This window comes from Saccopteryx leptura, chromosome 2, assembly GCF_036850995.1.
Source record: "Saccopteryx leptura isolate mSacLep1 chromosome 2, mSacLep1_pri_phased_curated, whole genome shotgun sequence".
NCBI lineage: Eukaryota > Metazoa > Chordata > Mammalia > Chiroptera > Emballonuridae > Saccopteryx > Saccopteryx leptura.
The window spans coordinates 39,210,528-39,232,373 of record NC_089504.1 but is presented as its reverse complement, the minus strand read 5'-3'; the positions used below and the strand labels follow the sequence as shown (position 1 = coordinate 39,232,373).

At 40.2% G+C, this 21,846-nt stretch overlaps 1 protein-coding gene across 8 annotated transcripts in view; it reads left to right on the top strand.

Moving 5' to 3' along the window:
* Window positions 1–21,846, top strand: part of UBAP1 (ubiquitin associated protein 1) — an 81,272-nt gene that overhangs the window by 37,386 nt on the left and 22,040 nt on the right. For 4 of the 8 annotated variants that reach the window (XM_066367802.1, XM_066367796.1, XM_066367799.1 and 1 more), the window contains exon 2: window positions 8,933–8,973. In XM_066367802.1, coding sequence (XP_066223899.1) covers window positions 8,971–8,973 — 3 coding nt within the window. In that variant the 5' untranslated portion in view covers window positions 8,933–8,970. Of the gene's footprint in view, window positions 1–4,894; window positions 4,918–8,932; window positions 8,974–10,686; window positions 10,708–21,846 lie in introns of all 8 variants that reach the window. The other 4 variants (XM_066367800.1, XM_066367797.1, XM_066367795.1 and 1 more) reach the window with 3 other exon arrangements.

Sequence of the window (21,846 nt, the reverse complement as noted above, 5' to 3'; positions counted from 1 at the left end):
CATTATGGTTTGTTGGTTCTTTGAAAATTAATGATCCATATACTTTGTAATTTTAACTTTCCATTAACTGTACTGCTCACAAAAATTAGGGGGTCAGGGAATGTGCAGATGCTCCAGTACTTTCAGCCTTTTGTATAGTGCATTTTCGCCAATGAAATGAAAGTTGGTTTTGCATCTCATTTGCATAATTGAACAACTTTCTTTGACTTGTCATTTGCTTTACTGATGTTCTTGTTTAATTAAAAAAATCAAATGCTTCTAAAAAAATCAAATGCTTTTTTTTTATCGTTTCATAGATTTTTGGTGACAGAGGCAGAGAGAGACAGAGAGAGGGAGAGATAGGGACAGACAGGAGAGGCATCAATTCTTTGTTGCGGCACCTTAAATTGTTCATTGATTGCTTTCTCATATGTGCCTTGGACCGGTGGGCTACAGCAGACTGAGTGACCCCTTGCTCAAGCCAGCGACCTTGGGCTCAAGCTGATGAGCCTTGCTCAAACCAGATGAGCCTGCGCTCAAGCTGGCGACCTCAGAGTCTTAAACCTGGGTCTCCCAATTCCCAGTCTGATGCTCCATCCACTGCGCCACCGCCTGGTCAGGCACGCTTCATATTCACTTTGAAATATCCCCTTAGTTTTGTGAGCAGTATAGATTACTAAGCAGAATACTTCATGCCTCCACATCCTGTTGGAAATTAAATTTTAAAGTAAAGCTTTAATAAAAGACCTGTTTGCCATGGACTGTTCAGAATCTGTAGAAAAATGTTATGAATTATTTCCAGTCCTACTACCTAGCAGCAGCTACTTTTCTGACTTTTCCCCCACACATTTTAAAGTATGGCTTGTTTCTCTTGTTGTATAAGAATGCTTTTTATATAATACTTTTAATCCTTAAAGGGCTTGGGTGCAGTCTTTATTTCCTACTTAATGTTGTTATTAGGTCCATAGCAGTTATCTGTGAGGAATAGAAATGGCATAATTGTTTGCTGTTGTCACTTTATAAACCATCCTTGAATGACACTTGATGACCAGTAGGCCTTAATGTGGGTACACCTACATTTCTGAGTTCAGTGAACATTAGGGCTACTATATGCCTCTTGCTACTGTTACAACTTTCTGCCTAATATATAACAGGTAGAGAAGTTGGGATATAAAATAAGCTAGGCAAATGCCTGTATGAAATGGACTTGGCTAAGTTAGAGCAGGAATGGGCTATTGGAAGGGGTTTATTTTCTTTGGTAACTGTAGTCTTCCCCCACTAAAGAGAGTTAATTTATTATCCTACAGATTATAAAAATTAATGGAGGCCCCTGGCTGTTGGCTCAGTGGATAGAGTATCAACCTGGTGTGTAGACACCCTGGGACCGATTCTCAGGGCACACAGGCGAGGCTACCATCTGCTTCTCCCCCCCACCAGCCCCCCATTCCCCCTCTACTCTCTCTCTTCTCTCCCTTTTCCCCTCCCACAGCCAGTGGCTCTGAGGCAGAAGCGGATTAAGGTCGGTTGAAGCCCCAGGCACAGAAGAAAATACTGGGCCCCTTAAAAAAAAGAGAGAGACAGGGAAAATAAAAATACATGTTAACCATATTTTTAAATAAATAAAAAATATTATGTACTATTAATGTTAAAATTGCACATATGAAACCAAACTTGGTGTCATTAGAAAAAAGTGTAAAGTTGGGGTTTTGCAGGGCCCTTCAGGGGCACCCGGTGCCTCTGCCATTAAATCTGCCTCTGCTCTGAGGTTAGCTTGGTTGGTCCAAGAGGTCAGTCAACCTTAGGTGCTAAAAATAGCTCTGTACTTGAGTGTGGGCCCCTGATGGGGCTGCCAGGTAGATCCTGGTCAGGGCATATGTAGGAGTCTGTTACTATCTCCCCTCCTCTCATCTAAAAAAAAATTACTGGATAAAATTCTCTTTTACCAATAAGTAAAATTATTAGTTTTGTTCATAATAGCCATTATGAAAGTGAAAAGATGTCACTCATCTGTTTCTTTGCCTCTTTATGTACCTAATCGTCCTTTAGTTGCACAGCTTACCAAAATTTAGAGCTACTTTTTTGTGTGTGTGTGAGATAGAGAGAGAGAGAGAGAGAGAGAGACGGACAGACAGACAGGAAGGGAGACAGAAAAGCATTAACTCATGGTTGTGGCACTTTAGTTGTTCATCGATTGCTTTCTCGTACGTGCCTTGACTGGGGGCCTCCAGCTGAGTCTGTGACTCCTTGCTCAAGCCAGCGATCTTGGGCTTCAAGCCAGCGACTTTTGGGCTCAGATCAGCAACCATGGGGTCATGTCTATGATCTCATGCTCAGCCAGTACCGTGATCAAGCTGGTGACCCCATGCTCAAGCTGTATGAGCCTGCAATCAAGCTGGTGACCTTGGGGTTTTGAACCTGGGTCCTCAGTGTCCTAGGGTCAATGCTGTATCCATAGTGCTACCACCTGGTCAGGCTGAGCTACCATTTTTTGGTAGCAGTTTTATTGATGTAATTCACATGCCATACAACTTACTTATTTTTATTTTTTATAAATATATATTTTTAAATTTTTATTTATTTTTTACAGAGACAGAGAGTGAATCAGAGAGAGGGATAGATAGGGACAGACAGACAGGAACGGAGAGAGATGAGAAGCATTAATCATTAGTTTTTCATTTTGTGTTGCAACACCTTAGTTGTTCATTGATTGCTTTCTTATATGTGCCTTGACTGTGGGCCTTCAGCAGACCAAGTAACCCCTTGCTGGAGCCAGCGACCATGGGTCCAAGCTGGTGGGCTTTTGCTCAAACCGGATGAGCCCACACTCAAGCTGGCCACCTCGGGATCTCGAACCTGGGTCCTCTGCATCCCAGTTCGACGCTCTATCCACTGTGCCATTGCCTGGTCAGGCCAACTTACTTATTAAGAATATAATTGAGTATTGTTTAGTATATTTACAGGGTTTTGGAATCATCATCACAGTCAATTTTAGGACATTTTCAGTATTCCATAGAGAAATCCTGCTGGTGATAGTGACTTCATTTTAAAAACTGTTTTAGCCTTGCTCTGTGTATGCCAGTTGTCCCCAACCTTTTTTGGGTCACAGACCGGTTTAATGTCAGAAAATATTTTCACGGACCAGACTTTAGGGTGGGACGGATAAATGTATCACGTGACCGAGACAAGTGTCAGGAGTGAGTCTTAGATGGATGTAACAGAGGGAATCTGGTCATTTAAAAAAAAATAAAACATCATTCAGACTTAAATATAAATAAAACGGAAATAATGTAAGTTATTTATTCTTTCTCTGCGGACCAAATAGCCCACGGACTGGTACCGGTCCGCAGCCCGGGGGTTGGGGACCACTGGTGTATGCTAAGTTTAGAAGGTATTTTACCAGTTAAAGACACAGTGTTAAAATAATGTTATTTGGCCCTGACCGGTTGGCTCAGCGGTAGAGCGTCGGCCTGGCGTGCGGGGGACCCGGGTTCGATTCCCAGCCAGGGCACATAGGTGAAGCGCCCATTTGCTTCTCCACCCCCCCCCCTCCTTCCTCTCTGTCTCTCTCTTCCCCTCCCGCAGCCAAGGCTCTATTGGATCAAAGATGGCCCAGGCGCTGGGGATGGCTCCTTGGCCTCTGCCCCAGCGCTAGAGTGGCTCTGGTCACGGCAGAGCGACGCCCCGGAGGGGCAGAGCATCGCCCCCAGGTGGGTAGAGCTTCGCCCCTGGTGGGCGTGCCGGGTGGATCCCGGTCGGGCATATGCGGGAGTCTGACTGTCTCTCCCCGTTTCCAGCTTCAGAAAAATACAAAAAAAAAAAAGGTTATTTGTATTCACACTTTTCAACTTGTCTTTTTCTAGGAGAGATATAAACTGATTTACTTTGACTTATAATTTTTTCTGCTTATAAATAGGGAGGAAATCCATTGTTAGAAACCATATACATCACTGGAGAAAACCTTTGTCCATCAGGCAGAAAGCATACTAATAGAATTTGATACAGCTGTATAATTTGTTATTTTGAATTCTGGTATTAAAAGAAAATGAAATTTCATTCCACTAAGATTGGTTAAAATATTACTAGTATTATTCAGTGATTCTATGTATTTTCCTTAATTTTAATGTGATGAGTAAAAATACTTTTTAAAACATTGAGGTATAGTTTACAGATATTAAAATTTACCATATTTCCTCATGTATAAAACGCACTCCCCCAAAAATTTGGGGTCTAAAAACTGGGTGTGTCTTATACAGTGATTGTAGATATTTTTACTTGCATTTCCTGCCTTTTTTTTTTTAATTTTTTTATTTATTCATTTTAGAGATGAGAGAAAGAGAGAGACAGAGAGAGAGGAGAGAGAGACAGGGGGGAGGAGCTGGAAGCATCAACTCTCCCATATGTGCCTTGAGCAGGCAAGCCCAGGGTTTCGAACTGGCGACCTCAGCATTTTCAGGTCGATGCTTTATCTACTGCGCCACCACAGGTCAGGCCATTTCCTGCCTTTTCACTCTTGTTTCTGTGCTCATTGTTGAAGACCGTGCTTTGTCATCAGACACAGAGGAGAACCAGCTAATGGATGGGAGTTATGACAGTGATAAGGAGTTGTATGAATTTTATGTTGAATAAAACTTGAGTTCAATAACTTTAGTACATTTCCCCCCTAATTTCAGGCCCCAAAATTAAAGTGCGTCTTATACATGTGATTGTCGTATACATGGGGAAATACGGTATCCTGTGTAGTTTTTAGTTTTGTGAATTGTGACAGATGCTTATACTCATGTAACCAGTAGTACAGTCAAATATGGAACAGTTCTGTCAACCTAAAAAAATTTCTGTGTTGTTTGCTTTTATAGTCAATTCTTTCTGCCACAATCATTCACTAATAGCTAAATTACTTTTCTGTCCCCTATTCCAGAATATCATAAATGGAATCACATGGTATGTAACCTTTTGAGTTGGGCTTCTTTCACTTACCATGATTCATGTGAGATTCATCCATGCTGTTGTGGTGTATCAGTATACAACATACAATTTATATTTAAAATATACAATTCAGTAACTTCTAGTATATTAAGTTGGCAGTCATCACCACAAGTCACTTTTAGAACATTTTCATTACTCCCAAAAGAAACTCTGTAACTCTTAGCCTTAATTTTTCCATTCCCCTGCATCAGTTTTTATGTATGGTGCAACATGTGGATTAAGATTTTTTTTTTTATATATGAATGTTTGGCACTGTTTGTTGAGAAGACTGACCTTTCTCCTTTGAAATGCTTTTGTACCTTTGTTTAAAATCAGTCATCTGAGCCCTGCAGGGCCCAGTAGCTCCATAAGAGCATTTGTTGCCCTGGTATACCAATGTTGCAGTTTTGCCAGGGCACATACAAGAAACAACCAATGATTGCATAGATAAGTGGATCAACAAATTGATGTTTTTGTCTCTCTCTTCCCCTTCCTCTGTCTCTCCTCCTTCCTCTCTCTCTCAAATCAGTAAATTAAAAATAAAAAAATAAAATCAGTGGACTGTATGTGTATGAATATTTCTGGACTGTTATTCTGTTGATCTGTGTGATACCATTATACTGTTTCCCCACTGTTTTAATTGCTATAGCTTAGTAGTAAGTTTTCAAGTTAGATGGTAAATTCTCTTGGGGTTTTTTTTGTTTGTTTCGGCGGTTCTGTTTCCTTTGCATTTTCATGTAAATATTAAAATTAACTTGTCAATTTCTTTTTAAAAAAAATCTTGTGTAGATTTTAATTCTGTTTTGAGTAATTTTCACAAGATAGGAGTAATATAGTCAAATTTTTTCAGTAAAAAGAAATTTTTACTATGATGCCTTGTAATATGCTGTAATGCATGCTAAAAGACACCATTCCATAAATTCATATACTTAGCCTTAATATTATTTTCTGCTTTTCTTTTAGATAAGTTCAAGGTATAAATACTGTACAATATCAAAAGAGATAAACTTTAGGTTTGAAGAGCTTAAAGTATTTGTGTAAGAAAAGACTTTGTATCTATTTATCTAGGACAGGGGTTGGGAACCTATGGCTCGCCAGCCAGATGTGGCTCTTTTGATGGCTGCATCTGGCTCGCAGACAAATCTTTAATAAAAAAAATAATATTAAAAATATAAAACATTCTCATGTATTACAATCCATTCATTTCCTACCACTCGTTCATGGTTGCGGGTGGCTGGAGCCAATCACAGCTGTCCTCCGGGACAACACCAAAATTTTTATTGGATAATGCGTAGGGTACACGGGTCGTTGTATGGCTCTTATGGAATTACATTTTAAAATATGTGGTGTTCATGGCTCTCTCAGCCAAAAAGGTTCCAGACCCCTGATCTAGGGGATTAGAAGTGCAAAGAGAATGTTAAGTTAGATGTGTCGTTTTATGGGTTTACCCGTGTTTCCCTGAAAATAAGACAGTCTTATATTAATTTTTGCTCCTAAAGGCGCGCTAGGTCTTATTTTCAGGGTATGTCTTATTTTTCCATGAACAAGAATTCACATTTATTGTTGAACAAAAAATCAACATTTATGAATATACTGTAGTCCTGTCATCACAGACATCAGCATAACCAGCCAAACTGAATTCCATCAAGAATCTTGACTCCATTTCCATGTACAACAATCTACCCTGTTTCGCCGAAAATAAGTGTGTTACATTAATTTTTGTTCCTAAAGACGTGCTAGGTCTTATTTTCAGGGGAGGCCTTATATTTCTAAGCTTGAAAAAAATTGAAGAGGTCTTATTTTCAGGGAAACGGTATTCCCCCTTTGTTTTTTAAAAATTTTATACAAAATTAAAACAGTACTTCAGAAATTTCAGTCTTAACAGTTATAATTAATTGTCAGTAAAAGATATATACGGTCTATCGGAAAGTTCTGTCCGTTTTTGGAATAAAACAAAATACAAATTTTTCTTACCGTCAATAAACTTTATTAAATAATATAATTGCCATTATTATTAATGATTTCTTTTCTTTTTTTTTTTTTGCATTTTTCCGAAACTGGAAACGGGAGGCAGTCAGACTCCCGCATGCGCCCGACCGGGATCCACCCAGCATGCCCACCAGGGGGCGATGCTCTGCTCCTCTGGGGCGTCGCTCTGTTGTATCCAGAGCCATTCTAGCGCCTGAGGCAGAGGCCACAGAGCCATCCTCAGCGCCCAGGCCATCCTTGCTCCAATGGAGCCTCGGCTGCGGGAGGGAAGAGAGAGAGAGGAAGGAGAGGGGGAGGGGTGGAGAAGCAGATGGGCACTTCTCCTGTGTGCCCTGGCCGGGAATTGAACCTGGGACTCCTGCATGCAAGGCTGATGCTCTACCACTGAGCCAACTGGCCAGGGTCTATTAATGATTTCTTGCCAGCGTGGGGGCAATTTGTATATCCCATTTTTGAAAAATGTTTTACTGACCTGTGGTGGCGCAGTGGATGGATGAAAAATGTTTTTATCTTTTGATGCGAAAAATTGAACCAGTGCTTGTTTGATATCTTCTTCATTTTTGAATTTTTTGCCCTTCAAAAAATTTTGTAAGGACAAAAACAAATGATAGTCGGAGGGTGCTAAGTCTGGAGAATATGGTAGATGCGACAGAATTTCCCAGCCTAGTTCTGCAATTTTTTGACGAGTCCCCAAAGCAGCATGTGGCCTGGCATTATCATGATGCAGTATGATGTTCTTCCTTTTGAACATCTCCGGCCTCTTTTCTTGGACTGCTGTCTTTAAATTATCCAGTTGCTAACAATACTTCTCTAAATTGAGCTTTTCGTTCGGTTTTAAAAGCTCATAATGTATTGGTCCTCGAATGTCCCACCATATACACAACATTCTCTTATTCAGAGTCAAATTTGGTTTAGAGGTGGAAGGACTAGGTTTTCCGGGTTCACAATATGCCCTTTTCCTTACGATTGTTTTCGTAGGTAATCCACTTTTCATCCCTAGTTATCATCCGGTTCAAGAAGGGCTTGATTTTGTTCTGAGCAAGCAGAGATGTGCATATGATGACTCGATCATCCAAACTCTTCTGACTTAATTCATGTGGCACCCATATTGAGTATTTCCACACCAATCCTATCTTCCGAATATGGTCAGAAATGGTTTGCTGAGCTGAATTAAGCTTTTCTGCGATCTCCGGTGTTGTCAGAAAAGGATCTTGCTCCAACATGGTCTTAACAACATCGTCATCAATCAAAGATGGTCGCCCAGAATGTGGCTTATCAGAAAGGTCAAAATCACCTGTTTCGAATTTTTTGAACCATCTTCTGCATGTCCTATCAGAAAACTGTACCTTCACCAAACACTTCCAATAAATTTCTACATGTTTCTCTAGCATTTCTTCCTTGTTGAAATTCGTAAAAATTACAGTGGCGTAAATGAACTTTATCAGTAGCCATGGGTACACTATGGCTTCACACATAAGACTAACGTGAATCAACTTTGTTTTAGTTAATTTGCTACGTCAATATGTATACATTAAGTGATAAAAATAGTGAGGCACACATGCGCCAAATAAACGTGCTTACGTGTCGAAACTTGTGATAGAAATGGACAGAACTTTCCGGTAGACCTTTATTTGCATAACTGAATAAAATGGAATATCTTTCTTCTATGGACATATTTTAGATTATGTCAGGAAGATATGTACTTAGTTATTTTTTCCTTTTGATTGTTTGCATGTAAATTGATCAGTAGCTGGATTGTTATTGTCATTTTTCCTAGAACATGCAGATTTCAGAAATGTTAAACTTTTCTCTAGAAAATTAATTTCTCCCCCTTTCCGCTTTCTTTTTTGAGACTTGGGGGCTGAGAAGTTTGAGGACTTATGTCAGTCCTTGTCATCTTTAATCTTCTGGTTTTCTTTTTATAGCCTCAGTTTTCTTGTAATGATTTGTTTATATTCCCTTAAGGCATCATGAGCCTAAGAAATATTCCTTTGTTTTTCAGGTTCTAAATGGCTTCTAAGAAGTTGGGTGCAGATTTCCATGGTAAGTAGATTGACTGTTAGATACCATGCTTTAAGTTTTAATTTGATCAGAGAATTTGAAATCACTTAAGTGCTCCTTTTTGTTTATTTAAATCAGCAGCTTGAGAAAAATAAAATTGTACACCAAGGTAGCATATACATTCCATAAGACTTCAGATAACTTTAATATATATATTTTTTATATTGGAATTTTATTTTTCAATTATAGTTTACATTCAGTATTATTCTGTATTAGTTTCAGGTGAACAGCATAGTGGTTAGACAGTCATATACTTTACAAAGTGGTCACCCTGATATTCCAACTACCCAGCTGGCCCCGTAGAACTTTCAGTCTGTTCTCTGTATCTGTGAATTTGTATCTATAGATAACTTTAATATTGAAGTTGTTCCTCAAAATGATAGTTAAGCCCTGGCCTGTTGGCTCAGTGGTAGAGCATCGGCCTGGCGTGCAGGAGTCCCGGGTTCGATTACTGGCCAGGGCACACAGGAGAAGCGCCCATCTGCTTCTCCACCACTCCCCCTCTCCTTCCTCTCTGTTTCTCTCTTCCCCTCCCGTAGCCAAGGCTCCATTGGAGCAAAGTTGGCTCGGGTGCTGAGGATGGCTCTGTGGCCTCTGCCTCAGGTGCTAGAATGGCTCTGGTTGCAACAGAGCGACGCCCCAGATGGGCAGAGCATCGCCCCCTGGTGGACCTGCCGGGCAGATCCCTGTCGGGCGCATACGAGAGTCTGTCTGACTGCCTCCCCATTTCCAACTTCAGAAAAATACAAAAAAAAGGGGGGGGGATAGTTAGAATCTCTCTGTGGTTATTGTACTTGAAATTCCCAGGGATGGTTAGGGAAGCTGCCTATTTTTGTTGTCCTGTAGCAGTATTTTGAAGTAGTTATCATTTCCTGGTCATAACTCTTCTCCATCTCAGGTGTGAAAAATTCTAAACTTTTAGTTAACACTTTATAATATTTTGGTTTCATTGCCCATGCCCCCAAGAAGTGATATATTACAAATGAACCATGATCAGTAGATCAATGTACATATTAGATAAGTATCAGTAGTAATAATGACAATTTTGCGTTAGAAACTAATAGTTTACCATCTTTTTTCTAAGATAATACATTGTAAAAAACTTGATCTGCATTTGGGAGAAATGGAAATGCCTAAGAAGTTATAGAGATCTCTTTTTATGTAGTAGAAGATAAGAATTAAACACTAGAAATATCCAAATAACAATTATTTTGAAGGGGTTTTAAAACTGATCTTCATTTTAAAAATGTCATTGGATGAATGATTTGCTGGACAGTTTGGCAACATGTGTTTGGTCTTCTGATCTGTAAGTACTTGATAGTATCACTCAGCTGAGTCAGGGTGACGCAGCAGTCACTGTGGGTTATCGTGCTTATATGCTTTAATGATTTTATTGATTGATTCTAGAGAGGGAGGGAGAGAGATCATACTTGCTTCACCTTTAGTTGTTCATTGATTGCTCTCATATGTGCCTTGATCAGATAAGCTCAGGGTTTTGAACTGGTGACTTCAGCATTCCTTGTCAATGCTTCATCCACTGCACCATCATAGGTCAGGTTTGCTTATATACTTTATACAACAGCTTTAATATTTTGAATTGTCATTGTACATATACTTACATTATTTGCATATATTTTATTAAATCCCTTTGGAGTTAAATCATTCAAACTCTGGAATTTTCATTTTACATAACAGGTCAGGCATCAGATCTGTCAGGTAAGTTATCCTATTGTTCAAGGATTATTACAGAGCTCTTTCAAAGTACTACAGTGATGCGCTGCATAATGACGTTTTGGTTAACAACGTTAACCAATATAGGATGGTAGTCTCATGAACTTATAATGAAACTTAGAAATTCCTATCACCTACTGATGTGGTAGTTGTCATAATATTATAGCACAACAGTTTGTTACTAATATCTGTAGTGATGCTGGTATAAGCAAGCCTAGTGCGCTGCCATTTTATAAACGTATAGCACATACAATTATGTACATAATACTTGGTAATGATAGTAAACTACTGTGTTACTGGTTTATGTGTTTACTGTGTTATACTTTTTATTTTATTTTGTTTTATTTTTTTATTAAGTGAGAGGTGGGAAGGCAGAGAGCAGAGAGACAGACTCCTGCATGCTCCCCAACCAGGATATACCCAGCAAGCCCCCTGTAGGGTGATGCTCTGCCCATCTGGGACTGCTGCTCGGTTGCTCAGCAGCTGAGCTGTTTCAGCCCCTGAGACGAGGCCATGGAGCCATCCTCAGTGCTTGGGTCAACTTGCTTGAACCATTTGAGGCATGGCTGCAGGAGTGGGGGGGGGAGACAAGGAAACGGGGGAGGGATGATGGAGAAGCAGATGGTCACTTCTCCTGTGTGCCCTGACTGGGAATTGAACCTGAGACTTCCACATGCCACGCTGACACTCTGCCATTGAGCCAACTGGTGAGGGTTACGTTTTATTATTTTAGAGTATACTCTTTCTGTTTATCTATTTTAAAATTTTTACCATAAAACAGTAGGCCCTGATATGCTGGGAACAGCCCCAGACATCTTATATTGACTGCATCTCTTGATTGCACCATTATCTCTTGTGCTTGATTTAATCTTGTGTTGTTTTACCCATCATGGCCCCTAAGTGTACAAAAATCCACTGCTAATGTTACCAGTAAGCAGCCACATTGAATGATCTGGAAATGAAATAAAGAGTGATCTAGGACTAGAAAGATGGAAAATCAGTGTTGGTTACTACTTGCTAGTCAGGCATATCCCATTCCGCCATAGGTATAATCTTGAAGAACAAGAACAAAGGGATGGAAACTCTTAAAGGATCTGCTTCAATGAAAGCAATAAGACTAACAAAAATTTGCCTGATTGGTGGTGGCACAGTAGATAGAGCGTTGACTTGGGATGTTGAAGTCCCAGGTTTGAAACCCCAAGGTCAGTGGCTTGAGCGTGGGATCATCAACATGATCCCATGGTTGCTGGCTTGAGCCCAAAGATCACTGGCTCAGCTGGAGCCCCTCAGTCAAAGCACATATGAGAAGCAATCAGTGAACAATTAAAGTGCTGCAATGAAGAATTGATGCTTCTCATCTCTCTCCCTTCCTGTCTGTCTGTCTCTCAAATAAATAAATAAAATAAAATAAAAATTTGAGAAAAGCCTGCATTGGACATGGAGAAACTTCTAATGACCTGTATTGGGAGACCAGACACAATAAGCATATCTAACCTCTCAGCACATGATGTCATGGCCAAAACAAAACGGTTGTTTTCGATATTGAAAGAAAAGGCTGACCTGACCTTCATGGCACAGTGGATAAGGCATTGACCTGAAATGCTGAGGTCACCAGTTCAAACCCTGGGTTTGCCCAGTCAAAGCACATATGAGAAGCAACTATTATGAGTTGATGCTTTCCACTCTTTTCTTCCACCTTTCTCTCTCTCTCTCCCCTCTAAAATCAATATATAAAATCTGAAAAAAAGAACGAACCAAGAAAAATCTTTAAAAAAAGAAAGAAAAGACTGGACTTGATTACAATGTTGAATTTATTGCTAGCTCTGGGTGATTTAAACGATTTAAGAATTGTTATTCATTGCTATTCAAAAGTGAGCGGTGAGTCTGAGAATGCTCATGTGAAGGCAGTTGAAGAATTCCTGAAAACAATGAAAGAGCTGATGATTGTGGACTAAAATTACCTGCCAAAGCAAATATTCATCAATATGGATGAAAGCTCCCTATTCTGGAATCAGATGTCTGAAGGACTTTTATCTATTAAGGAGGCCAAGTCAATGCCAAGTTTCAAGGTTCTTAAGGAAAGGACAAGTCTTGCTTTGGAGCAATGTTGCAGGCTACAAATTGAAACCCTTTGTGACCTGGCACAGTGAAAACGCATAGCCTTCAAGCATGTCAGTAAGCACACACTGCCAGTATACTAAAGGAACAGTAGGAAGTCATGGATGACCAAACGCTTCTTCCAAGATACTCTTATTGTTGATAATGTTCCTGGACATTCTCCTTTTATTAGTGATCTCTATCCCCAAATCAAAGTGGTGCTTCCTCCCTCCAAATACCACTGTTTGATACATTCAGTGGATCAAGGAGTTATAGCAGCTTTTAAGGCCTATGACCTGAGGAGGATCTTTGCCCAGGCTATTGCTGCAACTGAGGAGGACACTAAGAAGACACTGATGCAGTTCTGGAAAGATACAATCTGTGACTGCATCAAGAACCTTGCTTGGGCTTGTGATGATGTAACCAAGGAGTGCAAGATTGACATCTGGAAGAAGACACTCAGGAGGTTCATCTATGACTTAAAAGGATTTGCCAAGCATGAGGAGGTTACAGAAATTAACAGGGCTGCCTGACCAGTGGTGGTGTAGTAGATCGAGTGTCCACCTGGAATGCAGAGGTTTCAGGTTACTGGCTTGAGCCGTGGTCTCATTCAGCTTGAGCACAGGATCATTGACATCCCAAGGTCACTGGCTTGAGCCCAGGTTTGCTGGCTTGAGCAAGAGGTAGGTCACTGGCTCTGCTTGAGCCCCCCCCACCCGGCACATTAGAGAGGCAATCAGTGAGCAACTGAAGTGCTGACTACAAGTTGAAGTTTCTCATCTTGCTCCCTTCTTCCTCTCTTTCTCTCTCTCTCTCAAAAACAAAAAAACAACAGCAAAAACACAGGTCTGTGGTTGAGACGGCACACAAGTTTAACCTGGGTGTGGATGAGGATGACATTGAGGCTCTCCTAGAGGTGGTTCCTGAGGAATTGACTGATGATGAGTTGTTGGAACTGGAACAGGAACACACAGCTGAAGAAGAGGGAAGAAAAAGAGAAAACTTCAGAAGAAAAATAAGATCCCCCAAGGAAATTCACAATGGAGTGTTTAGCAAAAGCTTTTGTAGACCTTAACAAGCTCCTTAAATAGTTTTAAACATGGACTCCAACACTATATGGTGTTCATTAACTTGGATGTTACTGTGCAGTATCTGCTTACAAGCACCAAATCTGTGATGAAAAGGAAACAAACCAAGCAAACCCTCATGGAAATATTTCTTGAAAGAGTGACACTTCCAGGAGAAGAGCCTGAGGCAGGTCCTTCAGGAGGTATTCCAGAAGACAGCATTATTATGGTAGGAGATGTCAGCTCCATGCGTGTTGTTGCCCCCGAAGACCTAGTTGGACAAGATATGGAGGTAGAAGACAGAAAATACTTTTGTATAGTTGTACGTTGTTTGTTTTTTAAGCTGTTATTACAAGAGAGTTGAAAGTTAAAAAATTAAGTTTATAAATTTAATAAATTATAGTAAAGCTAAGGTCACTTTATTATTGAAGAAAGAAAACTTTTAAATAAATTAAGTGTAGCCTCAGTGTACAGTGTTTATACATTCTACAGTACTGTCCTAGGCCTTCCCATTTACTCACCACTCATGGACTCACCCAGAGCAACTTCCATTTATTTACACAAGCTTCATTCATGGTAAGTGCCCTATACAGTTGTATCATTTTCTATCTTTTATGTTGTATTTTTATTGTAGCTTTTCTCAAATACCATTGTGCTACAGTTGCCTACAATATTCAGTGCAATAACATGCTGTATAGGTTTGTAGCATAGGAGCAATAACGCTAAACCATATAGCCTATGTATGTAGTGGGCTGTAGCCTCTAGGTTTGTGTGTGTGCACTTTGTGATGTTTGTACAGTGATGAAATTACCTACCAATGCTTTTCTTAGAATGTATCCCTGTTGTTAAGCGACCCATGATTGTATTCAGATGATAGTAAGAAGCAGATTAGAAGTTGCTTCTGAATCCCTTTTTCAGGGAAGAAGACAGAATATAGTCAAGGACAGATGAAGGGCCTAGTGAGAGGAAATAGCAAATATGAAAAATTTGTATTTTTTTTTTTTTTTTTGTATTTTTCTGAAGCTGGAAACGGGGAGAGACAGTCAGACAGACTCCCGCATGCCCGCATGCGCTCTACTGGGATCCACCTGGCACGCCCACCAGGGGCGTAGCTCTGCCCACCAGGGGGCGATGCTCTGCCCCTCCGGGGCGTCGCTCTGTTGTGACCAGAGCCACTCTAGCGCCTGGGGCAGAGGCCAAGGAGCCATCCCCAGCGCCCAGGCCAATGGAGCCTTGGCTACGGGAGGGGAAGAGAGAGAGAGAGAGAGGAAGGAGAGGGGGAGGGGTGGAGAAGCAGATAGGTGCTTCTCCTGTGTGCCCTGGCCGGAAATCGAACCCGGGACCCCTGCACACCAGGCCAACGCTCTACCACTGAGCCAACTGGCCAGGGCTGAAAAATTTGTATTTTTAATCTTGTTTCAAAAGAGAAGCTTTTTTCTATTTTGAACCTTAGGGAATTTCGTTTTTTGATTGGAGTAAAAGTAAGTTGGGTTCTGGTTATGAGTTTCAGTTACACAATTTGGAGAGATTATAATTCAGAAGTTATCTGATCAGTAAAGTCTTTCTCTATCTCTCTCTCTCTCTTTCTTTCTTGAGAGAGAGGGGGAGGGAGACAGGAAGGGAGAGAGACGAGAAGCATCAACTCATATCTGAGGCACTTTAGTTGTTCATTGATTGCTTCTCATACCTGCCTTGACCAGGGGTGCTCTAGCTGAGCCAGGGACTCCTTGCTCAAGCTGATGAGCCTGTGCTCAAGCTGTATGAACCCATACTCAAGCTGGCGACCTCCGAGTTTTGAACCTGGGACCTCAGCATCCCAGGTTGACACTATCCACTGCACCACCATGGGTCAGGCAATAAAGGCTGTTTTTAGAATTTTCTTTATAACCTTCTATTCCTAACAAAAATTTTATTGTTGAATGAAATGTTCTACCTGAGTAAAACTTGAGAATAGATTTTCTTTTTTTGTCTTTGGCTTCTGCTTTAATTTGCTGAGCTCCTACTTGAGTTACAAAGACTTTCATTAGGATTTTAGATTAATAGTTTTATTTTTAGATATATAAATTAAAGGTAATAGTTGGAAAATATTAAATAGGCAATCTTGTAGGCTTCTGAGTGCAGGAAATCAAGTTTATTTTGGCTTTATGAAGCTGAAATTAGCCGGGAAACCAAGTCTGCTACTCCCTCCATCTCTTAGGAAGCTAAATAGACTTTCCTCACTGTTTTTTTTGTGTGGATGTGCTCCATTTTAATTCTTCTGTTAAATAGACTTGCTTTCTTGGTCTACTTGGGGTAGGTTGCTCATGACCAAAAATGGGCACCACAGTTATTGGTGCTTCTTGCTACTTGATCTTTCAACTTAAGTGGCTAGTATCATATAGCTAGAGTAGTTGTATCTTTTGGTCAAGGGAGTATCTGACCAAAATTTAGAATATTTCCCTAAATTAGAAACTCTGGTCCATTAGTGGGGGATGTAAGCCTTCTAGGGCATTGACAAAGAGTTAACAACTGCTCTCATGAAAATGCTTTTTTTCCTGTATATGTACATATTTGAGCTGTGTAGATCTTGTGCTGTATTGTCTTATGACTCATATTTGATTTACCTTCAAGTTTATTCTTTCCAGCTGAGGTTGAACTTTTCCACTGTCATTGATAATCATCTATTCCTAAATAACAGAATGAGAGATATAAACAGTTAACTTCTTAAAGGCCTTTAAAAATATTATCCTTATGTACATTATAAACACTTGGCTTAGTTTAAAGCAGGCCTTTCTTGAATCCTGGTGCTTTTAAATGTCTTGTTTAATTTTTAATTCATTATCCATTTGTTTCATCTGAGAAAAAACTTATTTTCCAGAAGTGACTTTTCAAGAATTCTAAAAAGGCCCTGGCTGGTTGACTCAGGAGTAGAGCATCAGCCTGGCGTGTGGAAGTCCTGGGTTCGATTCCCGGCCAGGGCACACAGGAGAAGCGCCCATCTGCTTCTCCACCCTTCCCCTTCTTCTCTCTCTCTATCTCTCTCCTCCCCTCCCGCAGCCAAGGCTCCATTGGAGCAAAGTTGGCCCGGGCTATGAGGATGGCTCCATGGCTTCCATGGCTAGAATGGTTCTGGTTACAGTAGAGCAAAGCCCCAGATGGGTAGAGCATCGCCCCCTGGTGGGCATGCCGGGTGGATCCCGGTTGGGCGTATGCAGGAGGAATCTGTCTGCTTCTCACTTTGGAAAAATACAATAAATAAATAAATAAATAAATAAATAAATAAATGAATTATAAAAAATATTTTGCTCTTGCCAGGTAGCTCAGTTTGTTGGAGAAGCATTCCAAAGTACAGAAAGAAGTTAACCGGTTCGATCCCTGGTCAGGGCACACATGGGAACAGATTCATGTGCCTGTCTCTCTCTCTCTCTGTTCCCCTACCTCTCTCACTAAAATCATTAAATTAAAAAAAATCTTTTTAAAAATTGAAAAAAATAAATTAGTCTTTTAATATCTGAAAAAATACCTTGAGGTTCTAATTTAGGAAAATATGTCTTTATAATCAAACAAGAAAAGTAACTCCTTCCTTTGAGACACCAACCTGTCTTATTTATTATCATTTAACTAACTCCTAGAGAGGTGTATTTTGCTCTTGGTTTAATTTCTACTGAGATACTGAAATGCCTTTTTTTAAAAATTTTATTTATTTTATTTTTTTTGTAGTGAAAGAGGGAGGGGGACAGGCTGGAAGGGAAAGAGATGAAAAGCATCAACTTGTTGCTGCACTTTAGTTGTTCATGTGCCTTGACTTGGGGGCTACAGCAGAGCCAGTGACATTGGGGTCATGTCTATGATCTCACGCTCAAGCTGGTAACACCACACTCAAGCTGGTGACCTTGGGTTTTTGAACCTGGGTCCTCAGTATCCCAGGCCGATGCTCTGTATATTGCACTACCTCCTGGTCAGGTGACATTGAAATACTTTTTATATTAACTGATAGAAAAAGGTATTTTAGGCCCTGGCCGGTTGGCTCAGTGGTAGAGCATCGGCCTGGCGTGCAGGAGTCCCGGGCTCGATCCCTGGCCAGGGCACACAGGAGAAGCGCCCATGTGCTTCTTCACCCCTCCCCCTCTCCTTCCTCTCTGTCTCTCTCTTCCCCTCCCGCAGTCAAGGCTCCATTGGAGCAAAGTTGGCCCGGGTGCTGAGGATGGCTCTGTGGCCTCTGCCTCAAGTGCTAGAATGGCTCTGGTTGCAACAGAGCGACACCCCAGATGGGCAGAGCATCGCCCCCTGGTGGGCGTGCCAGGTGGATCCTGGTCGGGCGCATGTGGGAGTCTGTCTGACTGCCTCCCCGTTTCCAACTTCAGAAAAATACAAAAAATAAAAAAATAAAATAAAAAAGGTATTTTATATTATAGAAAAGGTTTTAAATGTTTGTTTGTTTTTTTTACAGAGAGAAAGTCAGAGAGAGGGATAGATAGGGACAGACAGGAACGGAAAGAGATGAGAAGCATCAATCATTAGTTTTTGTTGCGACACCTTAGTTAGTTGTTCATTGATTGCTTTCACATATATGCCTTGACCATGGGACTACAGCAGACCGAGTAACCCCTTGCTCTAGCCAGAGACCTTGGGGCCAAGCTGGTGAGCTTTGCTCAAACCAGATTAGCCCACACTCAAGCTGGCATTCTTGGGGTCTCGAACCTCGGTCCTCCTCATCCCAGTCCGACGCTCTATCCACTGTGCCACCACCTGGTTAGGTGACATTGAAATACTTTTTATGTTAAGTGATAGAAAAAGGTATTTGATATTATAAAAAAGGTTTTAAATGTTGATCTGTTAATGCTTTACAGCAGGGGTCCCCAAACTTTTTACACAGGGGGCCAGTTCACTGTCCCTCAGACCGTTGGAGGGCCGGACTATAAAAAAAACTATGAACAAATCCCTGTGCACACTGCACAAATCTTATTTTAAAGTAAAAAAAAACAAAATAGGAGCAAATACAATATTTAAAATAAAGAACAAGTAAATTTAAATCAACAAACTGACCAGTATTTCAATGGGAACTATGCTCCTCTCACTGATCACCAATGAAAGAGGTGCCCCTTCCCGGAAGTGCAGCGGGGACCGGATAAATGGACTCAGGGGGCCGCATGTGGTCCGCGGGCCATAGTTTGGGGACCCCTGCTTTACAGTTTTATGTAGAGAAGTTAGCCATCATTTAATTGTTCTGTATGTAATATGCTGCCCCCCTTCTTTAAAGATTTTCTTTTTATTTTTTTATTTCAATATTTGGACTACGATGTTGTGCCTTGGTTGATTTTCTACGTATTTATCCTGCTTGGAGTTAGCTAAACTTCTGGGATTTGTGGGTTGAGGGTTTTATAAATTTATTTTTATATTTTTGCGACAGAGAGAGGGACAGATAGGGACAGACAGACAGGAAGGGAGAGAGATGAGAAGCATCAGTTCTTCATTGCGGTACCTTAGTTAGTTGTTCATTGATTGCTTTCTCATATGTGCCTTCACGGGGGGGGGGGGGGGGGGGGGGGGGGGGGGGGGGGTAGGGAACAGCAGATTGAGTGACCCCTTGCTCAAACCAGCCATCTTAGGCTCAAGGTGGTGAGCTTTGCTCAAAACAGATGAGCCCGCATTCAAACTGGCAACCTCTGGGTTTCGAACCTGGGTCCTCTGCGTCCCAGTCCGACACTCCACCCACTGCGCCACCACCTGGTCAGGCAATTTTTTTTTTTTTAATCACTTTTGGAAAAGTTGTAGTCATTTATTTTCTCATCACATTTCTTCTGTGCCTCTCTCTCATGCTTTTGAAACTTCAATTACATATGCATTAGGTTGTTTGATAATATTCCAGAGACATGTTAAGAATCTGTTTCTTTTTTTTTCAACTATTTTCTCTTTGTGTTTACATTCAGTAACTTTTTTTTAAACCTAACTTCAAGTTTTCTGATTCTTTTCTCTGCTGTGTATTGTCTTCTGATTAGTGCATACATATCCTTGCTTGTGAACTATCAAACTTTTCTTCTCTGATACTGCTTTTTTTTTATTTCTAGCATTTCTAATTGTCTTTTTATATTTCCATCTCTGTGGAAATTCCCAATCTGCTCACGCATATTAACCTTTTCCATTAGATCCTTTAACTTTTATTACAGTTATTTAAAAATTCACTAATCCAATTTCTTAGCCATCACTGGATTTGTATCTGATGACTGACTGGTTCCTCTCTTGATGGATTAGATTTTCTTCTTTGTATGTTTTATTTTTTATTGAATGCCAGACATTGTATATTGAAAAGTTCATTTTGTAGATTACTTGGCTTTTTTTTTTTTAGAGTATGAGTAACATATTCTTTCTATTTCACATTCTGTAGCAGATCTCTGTAATTTTGTGTGAATGTTTAATTGAAAATTTTCACATAAATCATAAGTGTATATATACAACATCGTTACAGTTTCCTAACTGAAAGGTAGGCAAGGGAACTGAACACCTTTCTTGAAAGATATTCTCATTTGGCTCAGATATCATTAGTACTTTTTTATAGATAGTTCTCAACTCTATTACCATATAATAGAACTGTTTATTTAAGAAAATTTTGTTAGTAGTGTGGGTAGATTTTTTTGTACATCATGTTTGTATTACTACGGATAGGATTTTTTTGTAATTTGTGTGTATCATGTAATTAACTAACTTTGAATGTATACTTAAATTTTTCTTAAACAAAAGACTTAATTTTGTGATTAACTTGATTGTATTCTTTCCAGTGCTTCTTAGAAAATGCTAATTTCAGCTTTGTTTCCAGTTAATGGGAGTACTAGTTAGAGTTAGAATCTAACTTTCAGTAACATTTGAGCACCTGTTTTCATGGGATATTTAAAATTAAAAAGAGCCTTTATTTTTTTTAAAAGATTTTATTTATTGATTTGAGAGAGAGAGAGAAAGGTGGTGGGGAGTGGGAAGCATCAACTCATAGTAGCTGCTTCTCATATGTGCCTTGACTGGGCCAGCCCAGGGTTTCGAACCAGGAGACCTCAACATTTCAGGTTGACGCTTTATCCACTGTATAAACATAGGTCAGGCAAAAAGAGCTTTGTTTTTAATTTTCAATGGAACTGTATTTGTGCCTTTTTAAAAAAAATTTATTTGTATTTGTGTCTTGCATGAGTATTCTATTAAAACATTTTCATGACTAGTCTTGCCATTTTAGGTAAATTATTTTGAATTTAAATAAGTATTAATTGAATATGAGTTAGTATGAAGGGTGAGTTAAACACAAAAGTATAAGACCATGTCTTCTTTATTTGCCTTTTACTTTGAGCAGATCTCATCTGTGAGACATTATACTGAGCTTGGTGGGAGTAGATACGAAACATTTCCCCCTTATTATGGAACACTCAAGTTCTCACCCATAATGTCTAAGGGGAACAAGGAAACAAATTACAGTGTGTTTGTAAAGTCATGGTGCACTTTTGACTGGTCACAGGAAAGCAACAAAAGACGATAGAAATGTGAAATCTGCACCAAATAAAAGAAAAACCCTCCCAGTTTCTGTAGGATGATGTGGCAGCATGTGCGCATGTACAGATGATGACGTAACACCGTGTATACAGCGGAGCAGCCCACGGCCATGCCAGTCGAGATGTGGGACGGTACAGAGGAAAGTTCAGTGTGTTCTGTGGCTCACTAAATTCGAATTCGTGACTAAAGTGCAACGTGAAGATCAGCGCGTTTATAACGAAGCGCCACCGCATAGGAATAACATTATTTGGTAGGATAAGCAGTTGAAGGAAACCGGCAGTTTGGTGGAGAAACCCCGTTCTGGTAGGCCATCAGTCGGTGACGAGTCTGTAGAGGCTATACGGGATAGCTACCTAAGGAGCCCTAAAAAATCTGTGCGTGAGCCCACATCGAACTGCATTGAATAGGTATGAAACTGGGGGAGTTTTCCTTTTATTTGGTGCAGATTTCA